Source organism: Marmota monax, unplaced genomic scaffold (genome assembly GCF_021218885.2).
Source record: "Marmota monax isolate L192 unplaced genomic scaffold, Marmota_monax_Labrador192_F-V1.1 WCK01_AAM20220418_F8-fsc00098, whole genome shotgun sequence".
Lineage (NCBI taxonomy): Eukaryota > Metazoa > Chordata > Mammalia > Rodentia > Sciuridae > Marmota > Marmota monax.
In genome coordinates, this window is record NW_026694639.1 from 5,674,511 (window position 1) to 5,693,963 (window position 19,453).

The following is a 19,453-nucleotide window of genomic DNA, read 5'->3' on the forward strand; positions in this document are numbered from 1 at the left end:
TGGTCAGCTTTTAAATGCTCCAAAATTTAGCAGCCTTTCCTTTTATTAGTGGAAAGAAACAGGCCAGAAAATAAGAAGTTAACACCAAATAGCCCATCGTACCAATGTGGAGAATTCTTAACATCTTAGATTTCTCTTGGTAATCAAATCAGGGCTGTGTTTGCTGATATAAAATTTTAATTTGGGAGGCACATGAGCTAGCGTGGAGACCATTATAGCAACTTCTGAAATCTTTTTGCATTTACACCAAACAAAAGTCAAGCTAAGACTGTTAAAAGGTCATTTAGCAGTCATCTTTACCTTAAAGAGTACTTCTGAGAACCCAAAGGAATAGTTTATTCAATTCTTGTAATCTGTATATATTTTTTTGTTGTTTTTACTGTGAATGTGTATGGATTTTATATTTTCAAAGACATCTAATTGCCTTAGTTTAAAGACTATGACTTGTTCCAAGTCAGGCAACCTGAAGAGTAAAAAATGAAAATTTATTTTTTCGTGTGTGTGTGTGTGTGTGTCTGTTGATATTGAAGAATAACTGGCACAATCCTAATCCAAATTCCTTAGTACTTGATCAGAGTTACTTACTATAAATTTTATAGTGCTGGAGATTGAAATAGTGTAAGATTTTATTTTAATTAATTTTTCTTGGAAATAAAATTGAATTTTCTTTTCAAAGAAAATTGAAATACCGGTTTCCTAGTTAGACTCCAAAGTTGATTACCTATTTACATCAGAAGGCCTCCTCATACTTCCTTAAATAACTGGTCTTTGAAAGAAGTCTTTAATGGGAAGATCATGACAATAAAAATAACCACATTTACTTATAGTTATTGAGAAATCATTGGAATTATTTCCTGTTTCAGAAGGTGGTACAGAGAAAAGAAAGCTGCTCTCTAACGGTTTCTAAAATCTTCAAGTATACCAGGCAATGTTACAGTTATCATTTATTTACTCTTTGTGGTTAGCCAGACTTTCAAGATGGTCCCAAAGGTCATCTTTCACAGTTCTGAAGTCCCTGCTACTCTGAAGGTGGCTGTCCTGTGCAGCCAGTAGGATATTGCAGAACTAAGGACATGTGACTTTCAAGGCTAAGTCATAAAAGAATCGGGGGTTCTGATTTGCTGTCTCTAGGATTGTTTGCTCTGGTGATAGCTAGGTGCCATGACATAAAGACTTACAGTGGTCCACATGACAGGAACTGTGGTCTTCTGTCAAGGTCTACTATCATCTGGTCAGTCATGAGAGTGAGCAGTGTGGTGGTGATCCTTCACTCCCAAGCAGTATTTGTCTTTGTGACCTCCTCTTTTCATAGCTCTGCGGTACCAGTCATAATGAGAGCTCACTGATAAGTCAATTATTTAAAAAGAGAAAGGCATTTGATTTTATATTGTGAAGCTACTCAAAATGATCCGACTCCAAAATACTACACGTTTCTCAATTTTTTGAGTTTATTTTTTTTAAGTTTCTATAATGTGGCTGTATTTTCATAAGCATTATCTTGCATAGTGTTTACTCTAATTGCTACTTGGAAGATCATGTGGCTTCTCAAAGTAGGATCATGGCTGGTGGCTAATGGTTATCATAATTCAATATTAATATCTGAAACCTTTTGTATTCTGGTCATATACTAAATTTTAGTGTGAGAAATATATAGCAGGCACTATGGTGTCTGTGAAGGGAGAGGTGTGCTCAGTTCTTAACCAGGGATAGGTCTCATTCACTGGGGAGCTTTTTCAAAATAGGCATGGTTGAAACTCTTACCCAAGGAGCATGTTTCTATGTATCACTGCCATCAAGATAATATAACTGTGAAGCTGATTCTGTTGTGAAGTTTTATATAGTAAATCATATAGCAAGCACTTAAAATAGTTAAAAATTAGTAAAGACATTAGAATGCTATGTTAGATCAGAAAAATTCACTCAGGCAAAAGAAAGTTGTAAAGGGGGAAAACAGGAATGATAAAACACATGAAACATAGCGAACAAAAAAGTAAAATATGTATGAATCTAACTACATCATTAAGAACACTCATATGTGGAAGCTAGAAAGGAAAAAGGAAAAGAAAGATGGGGGCGGATCCCATGGTAATCAAAGGGAGATCAGTAGAGGAAGGGTGAGGTGAAAGGAGGGAGGGAGAGAGAAGATGGGAAGTGTTGTAGGCAAAATGATATTGTTGTATTGTTGTATTGTATGCATGCACGAATATGTGACCACAGAGCCCATCATTACACACAACTATAGTGCACCAATTTGAAAAATGTGGAAAAAGAAAAAAGAAATAACAATACTAAATTTGAATGGATTAAATAACCAATCAAAAGATTGGGATTGCCAGACTGGATTAAAAGACAAGGATTTAACATTAGGCTGTCTACAGAAGACACACATAATATTATAAAATGCAATAGATTGAAGGAAAAAGGATAGAAGAAGATATAACATGTGGATAGCAATCTCACGGAAGCTGGAGTGGCCATGCTAACATTAGATAAAATAGACTTTTAAAACAAAAATATATTTAGAGATAAAGGGAGATTTTAAAATGTCCAAAGAATCCATCTATCAGAAACACTTCTCGATTACAAATAAAATGCACCTAGTGACACAGCTTTAAAATACATGCAGCCAAAACTGGCATAAATAAATCTGTGCTCAATTAGCACCTCTTAACCCTGGCCCCCTCCTGCCTAAATTGCAATGCTGTTCCACATCCTTTTTCCCCCATTGCCTTGCTCAATTTTCCTCATATTATTTAGCACATAGAAATATCTATTACTTCAACCTACTATTAATTTATATATTGCCTTCATTTACCTCATCATCATCTACTACAATATAAACTTTATGAGAGAATGGATTTTTTTTTTTTTTGTAATAAGAATTGAACTCAAGGACACTCAAACACTGAGCCACATCTCCAGCCCTATTTTTTAATTTTATTTAGAGACAGAGGCCTCACTGAATTGCTTAGAGCCTTGCTAAGTTGCTGAGGCTGGCTTTGAACTCTAGATCCTCCCGCGCCACTGGGTTTACAGACATGCACCACCAAATTCGGTGAGAGAATGGATTTTTACATTTAGTGAACCATATTATTGGTGCCCATAAAAGTATTGAATATCTAGGCAGATGTTCAATAAATATTTATTCAATAAATTCATGAAAATAAAAGAATAAGTGCTTTAGGTGTATGTAATTAATATACAGGTGATGCTAAGAAAGAGTGGAAGAAAGAGTGGACTCTGCCTCTGTGAGAAGAATTTGAGAGGCAACAGGCTAAGAGCCATCTATATATGGCTTCAAAATAGGATCTGAGGATGTACTAGAGTGGCAGAGTGCTTGCCCAGTGTATTCAAGGCCCTATGTTTGATCCCTGGCATTGCAAGAATCAATCAATCTATCTTACCAGCCGTTTTATTCATGCTATCTCTCACTATTGTGATTTACTCTAACTATATAAAATTTAAGTGATGGATAGAGTAATATTAACTTTATCGGTTCTCTTGATTGTTTGCAATATATAAAATATTTGTAAAAATTGACTAATAAGATCACTATGTTGTTACTTTCCTCTCCAAATATTCTCCTATATGCCTAGAGATTTTTTTTTCCTATAAACTTGAAAAGTAGGTCATCATTTTTTCATCTTCAAAAATCTAATCCTGGTCATATTACAAGAAGAAATATGAAAATCTTAAATAACAGGTTCATTCTTTGTTTATTCATTCTTTGTGGCCCCGCAATATGTTTGCATGTTGCAGATGTTTGTGGAGAAGGAACTCACAAACACTGAAAATTATATTGTGTATTTTGCTGGGAGGTACTGCTTGTATCCAACTAGTCCATTGAAGTAAAGTTCAATTACCCCAAAATAAAACCAAGAAATAGCACCACCAATAGATTTCCATTTGTCATATATAAATTCTTTGCTGCCCCTCCAGACGCCCTCTTGCTCTACTTTTTTCCCTCTTGCTCCTGGGGTTGATTTCTTTGGACTAATTACTCTCTTGCTCTTTGGCTTCTGGTTAAGGTCAGCCTGTGGAAATCATTGGCCGGAGAGTAGAAGGTGGGAGGAGTTTGAAGTACCTGTCCCCCTGGATCATTCTGTGGACTGGAGTTAGGGCTGACTGCATCTTCTATCATATCCCATAGTCTCTCCATTGAGGGAGGTGGGCGTGACACCCTCTCCCACTCCATCTTGTCATTAGCTCCACATAATGTACTCCACCAATCTGTATAGCCTTTCCTACACCACTCCTGTCCTTTGTAAAAAGATACACTATTTATTCCCTGTTGGTTGGCTAAGGTTAGTCACTGCCCGCAGCATTTCTTAGCATGTGTCTTATATAATCAATACCAATACCCCCGAATTTAATTTTATAGAACAGAGAAAGTTTTCTTATTTATTTATTTTGGTAAATCAATGCTTGACTTTTTGAATAATGCAGTATGGCCCACTAGAGATTTCACTGGGGTTGTGAAGAAGTACATTGGTATCCTGCATTGTAATATTTAACTTTGAGGGATATTTAAAGTGATGAAGAAGATAAAAGTTTGTGATCCCTTTCTCCCAAGTCCATTGACAATACCCGAAGCATTCTGATTACAAGTTACCATCATGCAGAGTTGAAAACCCATATATATCGAAATCATCTACCATGAAGGGATGAGATGTCAGCGTGATGGCTCGGCTCCCCTCAGGTCGCTTTGCTTAGCTTTTGTACACTCGTCAGCCCTTCCTTTAAAAAGTGTCACCCAGTGGAAATGATAGATGGTCATATTGATTGAAAATCTTGTAGCATTATATTCATTTGCAGAATTTGTTCTCATGTGGAGCTGGGCTCTTCAAGAGGTGTGGTAGCAGCTGCAAAAGATTTTTTGATCTACACAGAGGATCATGCAGAATCCTGCTGGCTTTGTATTCCTGTGTTGTCCCTACTTATTTCAATGGGCAGAAGAGGTTGGCTTACACCATGAAGAGATGTTATAGGAAACCAAATCAGTGCATCAGCTGTTTGAATGGGAATAATAAATGAAAGTCCCCAAGATAACATCCAAGCACATAATAACTACCCAATAAATATGTAATGCTTCAATTAATTAACTATATATTAGAGTATTTAAAAAGCCCTATTTATATCTGAATTGAGATAAAATTAGTCACATATGTGGGTCTTTATCTTCAAAGAGACATTTCTGGAAAAATAAGTAAACATTTACTATGATATTTATTTAGTGTAATTTAGAATGTTATTCATAATTTGAGTCTCATTTTGAGTATTATTAATAATGATTTAAATAGGCATTATTTATTCTTTAGAAAATAACTTGCTGCATTATTTAGTGTGATTTATTGTGCATCTTGGGACCAGAAAATTTTTCTGATGGGATTAATTTTCAGTTTCATTATGAAAATAGATGAGATGCAGCATGATATATTGGAGAGAGAGCCAGGCTCTGAATCAGAAGACATGAGTTTAATTCTTAGCTCATCTACTTACAATGTAATGTTGAGCAAGCTGTTTACCTTCCCAGAACTTTTAGTTTGTCATCCACAAAAATGGAAGTAATATCCTAAATGGAACTGAGTCTCAAGATTTTTAGGGTGGGGTCTGTGCTTTGTAAATTAAAAAGCCACAGTAAATGTAAATGTGCAGATAGTGAGCTGTGATTAGGAGTATTTTACTTAACAGGAGTCTTTTGATGAGACACATTTATCCCACTAATTGACCCACACTTGTGGCATACAGGTAGCTTTTCCTCCCAAATGATTTTCTAATACATCCATGCTCCTGCTTATAATCGTGACTAAAACAGGTGATTTATTTTTCAGTAGAAAAGAATAAGGATTTAGAAAAAGAAAACTCCCTTTGCTAGTCCACATTCTTTCCTTTTATTGTATCAGGGGATAATGCTTCATTAGTAGATTGAACATCCAAAGAGTTTTTGAGCCAAGTGTGGTACTGCACACCTGTATCTCCAGCAGCTGGGGAGGCTGAGGCAGGAGGATCGCCAAGTTCAAGGTCAGCCTCAGCAAATTAGTGAGACATTATCTCAAAATAAAAAATAAAAAAGGGTGGAGATGTGGCTCAGTGGTTGAGTGCCCTGGATTCAAACCTCAGTACCCTCCTCAAGAAAGGAAAGAGAAAAAAAAAAAAGAAGTCTTTGAACACAGCAATCCCAGAGACTAAGTAGTTTGAGTATTGTCTCCCAAATGTAAATTGGCCAGAAATATTTTTTTTCTTCTAATAATTGTGTCTGCTATAATGTGTTCACTTGGTTTTAAATGTCAGTGGCTAAAGGTCAAGAGCCATTTTCTGCAGCTACTTCACCAGTAAAATTAGATACATTGTGATTGACATCTTTCAATATTGAGTTAAATTGGAGCCAACTACAATTTACTGAGGAATGTATGCCACTAAAACAAATTGCTTTAAAAGACTATGCATACTTCACAATGCACCTTTACTCTAATTGGAAAAGGATGGCAATTTTACTATTCCAGACTAACTGGGTATTCAGGCAAGAATGATTTCAAAATGGCATATACTCTGCTTTTCACATAAGCCAAAATATAAAAACTCAAGAGCATTTGCATAAAATCTTGGTGGAAATAAAATCATGTCTAATTTCCCAAGGTAACAGTTGTCAGCCATCTTGGCCAATTTCAAGTTACCAGTGGTTTAACTGCCTACAATATTCCCGAAAATTTAACAGTCAACTCCCACAAGCTCATATGAACCAGCTCTAGCACACCAAGGAGAGACCCCAGAGAAAGGGAGGAAAGGCTGCCCCTCCCCCATCCCAACAAAGAGGATTGAGAAAGCAGATTATGCTCAAGTCCAAGAGTCAGCCACAGAGATAGGGATGAATTGTTTTCTCTCTTTCAAGTTGCAGAGGTTTTTGTGTTGCTACTACATAGCAAGATAAACCTTTTCTCTATTTCTAGGTTACTACTGCAGGGGCTCAAAGAGGAAGATGAGTGTGGTCAATTTAAGGGTTACTTGTGAGAAAATTCGTAGAAGTAACAGAAGATACACATATGCACACCCTCTTTAGTGCCAAGAAATTAGGAAATTAGGAAGAATTAGTTGGATTATTGGACTGACACAGACATAACTAGCTATTAAGCCATAATGTGAGAATTCTCAGGCAATACACAAAGGACGGCTAGGTGTTAATGCAGGGTGATTGGTAAATAGGACAAGTCAGTGGAAGTCAGCGATAGGGAAAGTTAATAAGTAGAAGCCATAATCCATGGAACAAGGAATGTTGCTTTGAGCTTGTTCAGAGGTTGATGATCTCATTACATTTTCTATTTTTATTTAAACATGCCTTTTCTAGGTTAACAAAAATAATCAACATGTCTTAGGATTGTGGTGTCTTTCAAGTCCTGAGCGGAAGGGGACAGAATGGGAAATCAACATGTAAACTCACAATTAAATTCAATGTGAGAAAGACTGTTGTAGAAGTACTGGTCATGGGACTATGAGAGCTCACAGGAAATAGCAACTGTGTTATCCAGGGAACTGCAGTTTAAATATACTCTAGATTCATAGTTACTAGAATTTTAAATTTTAGAATGGTAGCAGAGACAGAGGTTATTATCTTAGTAAAATATACAATTTGACGGGTCTTGACATATATATGCACCATTGCTACAGTTAAACTAATGAACGTGTCTATCACCCATAAAAGTTTTCTGGTGTTCTTTTGCAATCCATTTCTCTCCTCCACTGCCTCCCTCTTCCACATGCAAGCCCCACACCCAGTAGCCCCTTCTTTGCTTTGTTACTCTGGACTAGTTTTCATTTTCTAGTTGCAATCTGCATTGTGTGTTCTTTTTTCGGTCTTTTTTTCATTCAGCATAATTATTTTGAGATCAATCTATGTCTTTGCAGGTATCAGTCATTCAATAGCACCATTATTCCATTGCTATATAGACACCATGGTTTGCTGATCCATTCACTTCCTTATGGACATTTGCATTATTTTCAGTTTGGGGCTGTCAAAAATGAAGCTGTTTTCAATATTAGTGTTGAAGTCTTTGTGTTGGCATATGTTTTCATTTCTCCTGGGTATTAAATAACCTAGGAGTAGAACAGCTGGGCTATAGGTATCTACAGAAGGTTTGTGTTTAACTTTTGAAGGAACTTCCAGACAACTTTCTAAACTAATTGTATATTTTGCATTCTCATCAGAAGTATATGAGAGTCCTAGATGCCCTATTCCTATGCCAAATGATGTGATCCGTTGTTTTCTATTGTAGCCGTTCTAGTGGATGTGTCCTTGTATCATGATTTTAATTTACATTTCCCTAGTAACTAATGTAGTTGAGCATCTTTTCATATGTTTGCCACCCATCATATTTGGTTAGATGTCAATTCAAATATTTCTCATGATTTTTAATTGGGTTGTTTGCTTTATCAACTAATTTTAGGTTTTACTATAGCACTATAATAATAGTGTACAAAAATATAATTGCCTTAGTGCATTGACTTTCTATTCTGCAAATTTGCTGAATTATTATTAGTTCCTATAGCTTTTCTTTTTGTAGATTCTTCAGATAATCATGTCATCTCTGAATAAACACAACTGGCTTCTTGCTTTTTGGTGTGGATAGATATATTTCTTTTTCTTGTTTTATTGCCTTGTATGGATTTCCAGTACAATGTAGAATAGAGATGCTGAGAGTGGGCATCCTTCGGTGTTCCTTATCTTAAAGAGAAAACAGTGTGACTTTTACCATAAAGTGTGTTTTTAGCTGTAGGTTCTTCTGTAGAATGCCCTTCGTTAAGTTGTGAAAAATCCTTTCTAGGTTGAATTTTCTAGGAGTTTTTGGCATGTTTCTTGTTGCATTGGGTCATTTTTCTTTGTTGTTGTATTAATATAACATTTTATCAATTGTATTGATACTCTAATATGTCAATTAAAATATCAACATTCTAATAACATTGTACTTCTAACCAGTTTTCATATTATTGGATTCAATTCAACAACATTTTGCTGGGAATTTTTGCACCCATGTTTGTAAAGGGATATTTGTCTATAGTTTTTCTTCCCTTTAATGTCTTTTTTTTTTCTGGGTTTAGTATCAGGATAGCACTGTTTTCATAGAGTGAGATGAGAAGTTCCCTCAGCCTGTCAATTTTCTAGAAGAATTTGTGTAGACTTGGTATAAATATTCCTTAAATGTTTCATAAAATTCTCCAGTGAAGTCATTTGGGCATGGTGTTTCCTTTGTGAGAAGAATTTTAATTACAATTTCATAGTAGTTATGGGTCTCTTCATATATTCATTTCACCAATATATGTGAGTGAGCTTTGATAGTTATCTTCTTTCAATATGTTGACTGCATTTAAGTCAATGACATTTTTTAACATAAAGTTATTATACCATTATTATGTATATAGGACTGTTACACTGTATCCTCTTTCATTTCTGACATTGGCCATTTGTATCTTTAATTTTTTCTTGATCAATGTAGCAGTAGATTTATCAATTTTATTGGTATTTTCAATGAACCAGCTATTGATTTAATTGATTCTTAATTATTTTATTGATTTCTGATCTTGTCCTATTTTCTCATGGTAATATTTCTTGCTCAGGAATATTATTTTCAATGGCAATATTCCTTGATCAAAATCTACTACGAATATAGCCATTCCAACTTTGTTTAATTAATTCTTCTATAGGATATTCTTTCCCATATTTTTACTTCTAACTTATTTATTTATATGAAGCCAGTTTCTTTTAGACAACATACAATGGTAGCTTAAAAAATTTCAGTCTAATATCTCTGCCTTTTTAATTGGTATGTGTATATCATTTACATTTGATGTGGTTATTCATATGGTTGGGTTTAAATCTACCATTTGATATTTGTTTTCTGTTTGCCTATTATTCCTTTCCTCTCTCTTTTTCTGCTTTCCTTTGGATAGAGTATTTTTATTATTACATTTTTATGGATTTAATTTTAGTTTTAGTTTTTCTTCTGATTATTTAGATAAAATATATATCATTTTCTTCTTCCAATCTGCTTTCAAGTGATTTATACTCCCTCTATTCTTTTTCATCTTCTGACCTCTGTTCTAGACATCATGTATTTTTACATATACTATAACCCCCAATTTGTTGTTGTTATTTTTTCTTTAAACTGTCAATTATCTTTTTGGGGAGGGTACCAGGGATTCAATCCAGGGGCAGCCTTTTTTTTTTTTTTTTGTATTTTATTTAGAAACAGAGTCTCACTGAGTTGCTTAGTACCTTGCTGTTGCTGAGGCTGGCTTTGAACTCACAATCCTGCTTCAGCCTCCTCCAGAGCGGCTGGGATTACAGGTGTGTGTCACCACGCCCAGCTTGCCAATTACCTTTTAAAGAGTCTTGGAAAAAGAAGCAAAAGTTTCTAATGTATGTTTCCATAATTTATTCTCAGTGCTCTTCATTACTCTTTGTTTATCCAGATACCAATCTGGTTTTATTTCTCTTTATGTCTAAAGAACTCCTTTTAACATTGCTTGTACTGCAGATCTGCTGGTTGTGAATTATTTTGGCTTTTGTATATCTGACAAAGCCTTTATTTTACCTTCATTTAAAAAAATATCATTTTAGTTATAGATGAACATAATCTTTATTTATTTATTTTTATGTGGGGCTTTATTTTTTATATGGATCGAACCCAGCGCCTCAATGTGAGGGACAAGGGCTCTACCACTGAGCTACAGTCCCAGCCCAGAGATTTCCTGAATAGAGAATTCTAGAATGATAGTTTTCCCCAAATCCCAGTCTGAAATGCTGTTTTTCTATTGCCTTCTAGTTTGCATTGTTTCCAACAAGATGTCCATTGTTATTCTTATCTTTGCTTCTTTATACTGAATATATTTTTACACTAATTACTTTTAAGATCTTTATCACTGGCTTGAAGAATTTTATTATTCTTTGTTTTACTGTTGTTGTTTGTATTTATTGTTCTTTGGGTGTGTTGGGCTTCTTAGATGTCTGAATTTATAGTTTTCATTGAATTTTAGGGAAAAATTTCCACCATAATTTTTAAAAATATTTTCTTTGTCTTCTCTCTTTTTCTAGGATTATAATTACACTTATATTAGGCCATTTCAAATTGTATCACAGGTGACTGATTCTCCATTTTTTATTCATTCTTTTTTGTTTTTAATTTTCATTAGTTTCTCTTATTAACTCTTCAAGTTCACTAATCTTATTGTCTTAGCCATACATTATAAGAAATTTGATTTCTTTTCATTTAATAAATTACACTTAAATAAAATTTGAAACTTTTGCACATTTATTTCCATGATAAGATGATTGCTTTCCACTTACTTTACTTTTCATGTTATGCTTTATCTTGATGACATAAAATACAATTATAATTTTTTAAAATTTAATTAGATATTTATATTTGGTTCCTCCCTTTATACTTTCTCTTTAGTTGTGTTTTTAGTTTTTGTTTTGTTTTTGTTTTTGTTTAGTACAATTGTTTTTGTTTCTTTGGTCATGGACCTTTATACACATAGTGCTTTGATTGTAGACTTATCAATATTACCAAAAGATTTGAAGCTATGCCTTGGTAGTAGACAAGATTTCTCCAGGCATGGGAGAAGTCATAGTATTATGCTTTTCTGGAAGAGCCAGACTTGGGGAAACTTTGGTAGGTTGCTGAATATGTGTTTGTTTGGGGGGATTTAACGGTTGCTTGAAAAGTGTCCCTGACTATCATTCTCCATGGGGGACAGGCAATGTTCACCAGAATATATTATTCATATTGGTAGCATCATTGGAAGGAAAGAAACCCAAGAGAAAGGTAAATTTCAGGGACAAAGGAGTTGCTTGGTCAACTACATTTCCTAACTATAAGAGAAATATTTTATTTTAGAAATAAACTTTGGAGAAACAGTTTTATTTGTGTGGGCAAGGGAGGAATTTTCCAGACAAAGCTATCTTTTCCTTCCCTACCTGGCTCACCAACATATTCTCCATCTTGTCATGCAGCCTTGATTTCTAATAGTTAGCAATTAATGACTAAGAGACTAAAGAAAACTTAAGGATTTATTCATTCACATGAGCACCCTTAAGGACTAAGCTCTATTCTGTGCTTTAGGAATTAATACTTAAGATAGAGGGAGCTCTGTTGCAAACTGAGATCCTGTTCTGTGCTTTTAAACTGTAGAACTGTGTCTATAGTTTTTGTGTGTGTGTGTTGGAGGGGGGTGGGGGGAGAGAACTGGGTGTTGAACTCAGTGGCACTTGACCACTGAGTCACATCCCCAGCACTGAGTTGCTTAGTGCCTTGCTTTTGCTGAGGTTGGCTTTGAATCCTCTATCTTCCTGTCTCAGCCTCCTGAGCCACTGGGATTTCAGGTGTGTGCCACCACACCCAGCCTGTGTCTATAGATTTTTATAACAATATATATGTCTCCTCCCTTAGCCTGATATGGTTTTTTTAATGTACTATTCAAAGTTAAAACTTAATATGGTTGTTTTGGGAAAGTTTTAGCTATATATCCCAAGGTCAATGTATCAACTTAGAATCTGAAAAACAATGATTACATATTATTGAGAAAAATCTATAAAGTGTATATTTATTTGTCTATGAGTTAAAGTCAAGTTGAAATGACCATAAGACACATGTGCAAGTTGTGCTACCACAGTTTTTAAAACTAGACTTGGTTTACAAGATGTGCAATTTATATATTCCTAAACCAACATAATAATTATTTGAAAGTTGTATGTTCCTAATGTTTCTAAATGAGTCTAGTATTTAATTATTTCTACTTTATTCCAGAAAAGACATAGAGGAGGGCTAAAATGAGTAGATTTTATAAAAGTGTCCTCGAAGAAAGCACTATGTGAGATCTTTATTTTCTAATTACATTGATATTTAACTTTTAGACAAAAAGAGGATGATTACCTTCAGATCATCACAGATATCCAGAACTGTCCGTGGAAACGACAAGCAGAAGAATATGAAAATTTCAGGTAAAAGATTTTTCATAAATAATATGAGTAAAAAAATGTTCATTTGCTTTGTAGAAAAATAGGCAACAAGTTATTAAAACCAACAGTAGAAAGGGCCACCTGGTAATCAGGAGAATCGAATTCTAAGGCCCTCTTGTGAGGCACATGGCATTTCTGTCCACACTGCTTACTTAAAAGTTTTTAATTTTGATACTGGAATTAATTCCGAAAAAAATGCAAGTCCTAAAAAAAGTTTTCATTAATGCTTTTATTATATTTTAAATGATGATACTTCTTTGTACCCTTTTTTTTTAGTATGTGTTTATTTTATAAATAAAATATAATGGCATTAAGGAATGTTCAGCAAACGTACAGAGAAGAAAATCATCCATGATTCCTTTAATTAGAACAAAAGCTTTTTTGCTTTATGCATATTCTCCTCCAGTTTTTCATTGGCTTTTTAACACAAGTAACATTTAGGAGCATGAGTTCCTGTAAGTTGTAACTTACAGAGGAAGCATCAACCACAAAACTAGGTTACCAGTTTGCCATTAAAGAGCTATCATTCATGCTTGGAGAATTTGAAGTTGCACCCAGATTAAAATGCCATTTGTGAAAGCGATACGCCGTTGGAGTGCATGGATATTTATTTGTTACCCTTTCCTCCCCAAACCATACCTAGCACAGAGCTAGGTCAGTTGTCTGGGCTAGCCAGGTGTAAATTATTCTGGATTGTGTTTTGTTTTTCTGGTTCTCTTCTATGCATCCCACTCAGGTTTTGATCTGTGCTAAATTATTTTGTTATATTACAAGCCGGAGACTCATCTTCACTTTTTCACATTTTCAAGTTTAATTTAAGCAGTAAGCCTTAAAAGTCTTATTAATGGGACTTTGCTTTCTCTTAAAATATTCTCAGGAAATATCTGCTGCCTGCCTCTCTTCTGGGAAAGGCAGTGACTCTTCTGTTTCCTTGTGCTGTAGCCCAGCCTGTCCCCCTTCAGATGAACTGTCTCTGATTCCCCTGAGAATATAAGAGGGGTTCTGGTCAGCCCCTTTGGAGTTGAAGAGTAGCTTCCTGATTGGCTTGAAGCTAAATATGGGTATCTTCCCTCCACTGTACTAGAAAAATGGATGTCATGACTTCCTGTAGGATTCCATAAGCATTTAACCTGTCACTTCAGGGTGAAAGGCTAGAACAGAGATTCCTATTAAACTCTTTCACCTCCAGGATACTTTAGGTTACGTAGTCCTATTCAAGACTGGCTTCAATGTCCTGAAGAGGATCCAGATAGAAAGCTGTGCTCACAATCATAACCTGAATGATCACAGCATCAAGAGTGGCAGCAGAATCTGATTTTCAGAGACCTTTTCTCACATCTAAATGGGCAAGAAAGAAAGAGTTAAATATTGAGCTATTGAATCTCAATAATTAACTAAATAATTAACTAGAAAGCTAGATGAGTAGTGATGGCAATAATGAAAGCAGGGGTAAAGAAGCTTCTACTTCTGGCCAGGCGCAGGGGCAGACACCTGTAATCCCAGTGGCTCAGGAGGCTGAGGCAGGAGTATTGTGAGTTCAAAGCCACCTTCAGCAAAAGTGAGGCACTAAGCAACTCAGTGAGACCCTGTCTCTAAATAAACTACAAAATAGGGCTGGGGATGTGGCTCAGTGGTTGAGTGCCCCCGAGTTCAATCTCTAGAACCAAAAAATAAATAACTAAATAAAAATAAAAAGAAGCTTCTACTTCTGGCTGTCAAGTCGGTTCACACCAAGCCTCAGGAGGGTAATGCAAACAAAACAAAGAGCACCAGATACCTGTTTAAGGGTGTTAGAAAACTACTGGACCAGGGGGAATTTACAGGAAGAGGGAGCTGAGTGGCATTTGGGGCTGCTTTTTCTCAGAAGGGACTTGCTGAATGTAAAATGATGAGAGCTTGAGAAGCTGAGCAGAGCTTCCAGAAATCCCTGGAAAAGACCAGCTCTCCAAAGAACTGATGCCCGAATTCAAATCATTGCCATCCTCAGCTGGATTTAGGAGATCTGCCCTTAGCCTAGATAACAAATAGAAGCAAAAGTAAATCCTCTCTGGAAGAAGGTAATATTATTCAGAGCTTTAAATTATCTCTGCAAGTTTTCTCACACAATGTCTGGCTCAATTAAAATTAAAAAATTTTTTTCCTTTTAGAGATTTAAAGGTTTCTTTTTTTCTTTCTTCCCTTCCATTTTTTTCTTTTGAAACAAAAATTGGCAGTCACTTTAAATCCAAAACTGCATGAGCATCCTTGCTGCAAATTATGATAGATAGCAGCTACGTGATTGATGGTACATTTTCTCCTTAGTACCATCTCAGTATAAAAAGCACATCAGTAACCATGACAATTACCCAATGGTCTATCCATCCCTTCAGGGACAATTTAAGTAAACATCTGGAACTATACCACTTATGGTGTGTTCTTATTCTAGAGAACAGTTACGGTGACATTTACGTATTTACTTGAGTCTATATTACATTATAATGTTTACATTATGGACATATTTGTAAGCTGAATTGTATAAACCCTCAATAGGAATCTGTGAAATCAAATCCCAATTAACCATCCACTCTTAATTTTTGCCTAACATACTTGGCCAAATCTGAGTCTCTACCTATTTATAAAACCAGCATTGTAGAAACATCCCCTATTATTATAGATGTCAAGTAACTAAATAGTTATCCATTTTATTTATTTGTAGCATTTTATGTCAAATTGAAGGAAAGCAAAATGTTCCTTAAAAAGGTAATAATATTCTTGTATCAGCCATTACAAAAGTTATATTGAATTCTGAAGAATATGAGTAAGAGAATATATTCTAAATCCATCTGCAACACAATTGTTGAAACTTCCTATAATTGATACCCACAGACTCTGAAAATCATGAGACTCCTATGGTCAAGGGATCTAAAAATAAGAAAGCTTGAAAGTCATTTTTCTGAAATAAGTATGCTACTTGCCAGAAAATGGGGGCAAAATTTATTCATCAAGCAAATATTTGTTGAGCGTTTTCTATATCAAGCACTCTAGACCCCTTTAGTATTGATAAAATGCTGGGTACAAATCATGGCCTCAAGAAATAGTTGTTAAATAATTGGATACATGAAAGTAAACAAGGAAAACAGAAGGTTTCTTTACTGACCTCAAAGAATTTACAGTCAGTTTGGAAAACAAGAAAAAAGAATACAAATATGTATGATTTAATGTCAAAATGAATGCTTTATGATATATACTATGATATATCGGTATAAGTCTCATTTCTGGAAACATTTTGTAGAAAGAGAACTATAAGTCTGAGGATGGACAGAAAGGGAGAGAGAGACCAATTTAGAAATGATAGGGCCAGGAAGAGTGGCCAGTTAGTTTCAAGGCCAGCTTGGGTGAGTACAAATTTGTACTACGGGGTGCTTGTAGATAGATGGGGGATGGCCTGGTAATGCCTGGAGCTTTGATTATCAGAATAAAATCCGCAGACCTTCTGTAGATAACAGGAACCCAGGAGAGATACTCCTACTAAGGAAACTGCATGACAAATTTATTGTTTCAGGGGAAATACTGGGTCATATAACATTGTGTGAACTGGAGTGTGAGTGGGTTGGAGGAGTCAGAGCAGTTAGGGGCTGGTTGCAGAAGAGTGATCATAGGAAAACAAGACTGGAACATTAGTAGTAGCTATGAAACTATCAAGGAAGAGCCACATGACAATGACCCCTGGGGATGGCTGGTGTTATTTGTCTTGTATTTCCTGTGCCCATCACATAGGCAGTACCCAACCAATAGCTGCAAGACTGGGTTACTTACTGACTTTCAGTTCTCTTAATTGAAGGAGAAGAAATTAAAGTGAGGGCTGGTGATATAGCTCAGTTGGTAGAGTACTTGCCTTGCACGCACAAGGCCCTGGGTTCAATCCCCAGCACCACACAGGTAAAAATAAGTAAATGAAGTCAAATGGGAAGTTTTGGATCTGGTTGATTGGTATAATCATAGTGCTACAGACAGAAAGATTTCAAGGGGTAAATGGTTTGGGGGAAGATGAGCCCATTCTGGATAGGGTGTATCTGAGCTGAGTTGAAGCAACTGGGTATAGAAGACCTTGCCATGGTCTGGGGAAAACATGAATGCTAAGAGAACCTGCCTCTCCCCCAAAAGAAAAGAATTACAATTTAAAACTGACTTATGTACAAATATGGCCACTGAACTCTATAATCAGCAAGTTTCTTTTGTGCCAAAGGAGCTCATCTTCTTTTCAGAGATTCCTGAGTTCATTCAGTACTTACCTAGAAGTAAGAGAACTTTGTGCCTGAGAACTTTGAAGCCTGGTTGCATTTCTACCTTCTTACCTGGTTGCCTTTACCTGAATCATGAGAGGTTTAAATGAAAGTCTTTTGTTTTTTGGTACTGGGGATTGAACCTAGGGGTGTTTAACCTCTAAGTCATATTCCCAGTCCTCCCACCCTTTTTAAAAATTTGAGACAGACTAAGTTGCTTAGAGCCTCTCTAAATTGCTGACGCTGGCGTTGAACTTGCAGTCCTCCTGCCTTAGCCTCCTGAGTTGCTGGGATTATATAGATATGCCCACCATACCCAGCAAAAGGTTCTTAATCCGAAGTCCACGTTAGCAATTTTATAAAGCCTTCAAAATTGTGTGAGAAATTTTGAACATGTTCCTGAGAAAAGGATCCACAACTTTCATCAGATTCTCAAGAAGTCTAGGATGCCCCAAATGACTAAAATATTTCTAGGAATTCTTCTGGATTTGAGGTTCTGGTGGTGTTGGGATTTGATTACTTATTTCACCTTCCAAGTAGGCATTAGCCTAGACATTGATCTGCCTTCTATTCCTCCCTCCCCTTTAGATATTCTGGTTCTGAATTTGTGTGTTGGTTTTTTTTTGTTTGTTTGTTTTGTTTTTGTTTTTGTTTTGGTGAGATCCCATTGAACCTAGTTAAAGAGGATTTTAAGTAAAAGTTGAAAACGTCCTACCCATTTGTCTTCTTTTCTTCTTGGTGTCTAGTTTCGCTTACATATATCTTTACAAACTCAAGAATGTTGAGGTATCACCTCCTCTGCTTTTAAAATCATTTATTGAACCACAAGCCAATATACAGAATCATTTGTGGAATAGCTACTTCGATTTCAGTCTAAGAAATGATTCCTCTTCACAGTCTCTCCCTCTAATTTTCAGAAACTGATGGCTAAGCATTTGCTTGAGCATGACACTCAGAAATTTGAGATGCTTAAATTGAAATTAGACATTATATGAAACACCTCTTACTGGTTCTTCCCCGCTTCCTCTCCTTCACCCTTGAAAGCTCTTTTGTGAAGCTCTGGAAACTTCTGGTAAGCAGATTTTATCCCAGCAGAAGATCTTTGAGCTTTAGTAATTAGTCTTAGATTCCCTAAGTAACTTGCATGGAAATTACTACATTAGCTTTCTTCAGTAGTTTTCTAAAAGAACTGTTTTCATTTGTGTGACCAATTACAGGAGTAGTGGGTACACAGCAACAGTACTCAATTTTCATATTACCTTCTCATTTTTTCCCAGAAAGTACACTATTGTTATTATTTTTTAGTTTGTTTTGGACCCTCTGATACCATTCAATTTCATTAAACATCGTGTTTCAAAGATGTGAGTTGGAATCTGAAGCTGATTATTATCAATCAAATATTTACTGAAAACGTAAGGGCAGAAAACAGTTCTATTATGTAAATGCACACCTTTAGGACTCATGCAAATGAGATACCTTTCAAATGACTTCTAAAACAGGTATTTGGTGCCCAATTACTTTGTTATGGATATCTATTACAAGGTAGCAATTTTAGTGAATCTCAAATTATTCCCTCAGGGTTGATTAAATTAAAATTTCTTAAAAGTTATTATCCCTTACTCTTTCTTGTGTTGAATTTGTAAGCAAAGATTCCAATTTTATTTTGGTAGATACATTGATGTTCCAAAAATAACACACTGTATGATGTTTTCATTTTTATTTGAGCTCCTTGGGAAAAAAATACACTGTTAAACAAAATAAACTTATATACCATGTCATGTATGTTAATTTTTAAACACTACATTTACATTGTTAAAATAATGTCATTTAATGATTTAACATTGTGCAAGGTTAGACTCCTGCAAATAAGTAGATGGATAAGTTGATCAACATATCAGAAGAAATAATAGATCTGGAAAACCAAATTTAGTTTAACCAACAGAGATTTCAATTACCTTCTGAAATACTTCTACAAAAGTAATAGTTCTGTTTATTTCTTTAGCTATTTGTGAGCCTAGAATTTTTAAATTGGCCAACACTTCCTGAACAATATTCGTGTTCCAGGATTTTTGTCCTCTAGCACAGATTCTTAGAGAGAAGCAAAATCATCTCTGTTTCAGACTTTTTTTTTTTTTGATTATGGAAGACCACGTTCATTTTTCAGAGCCACTGTTTTTCTCCT

General features: G+C 35.4%; 1 protein-coding gene across 1 annotated transcript in view; it reads left to right on the top strand.

Moving 5' to 3' along the window:
- St8sia6 (ST8 alpha-N-acetyl-neuraminide alpha-2,8-sialyltransferase 6) overlaps positions 1-19,453 on the top strand; it is a 115,674-nt gene that overhangs the window by 67,385 nt on the left and 28,836 nt on the right. Inside the window, exon 5 of the mRNA XM_046423054.1 lies at positions 12,905-12,991. Within this exon, the coding sequence (XP_046279010.1) occupies positions 12,905-12,991 (87 nt within the window). The remainder of the gene's footprint in view (positions 1-12,904; positions 12,992-19,453) is intronic.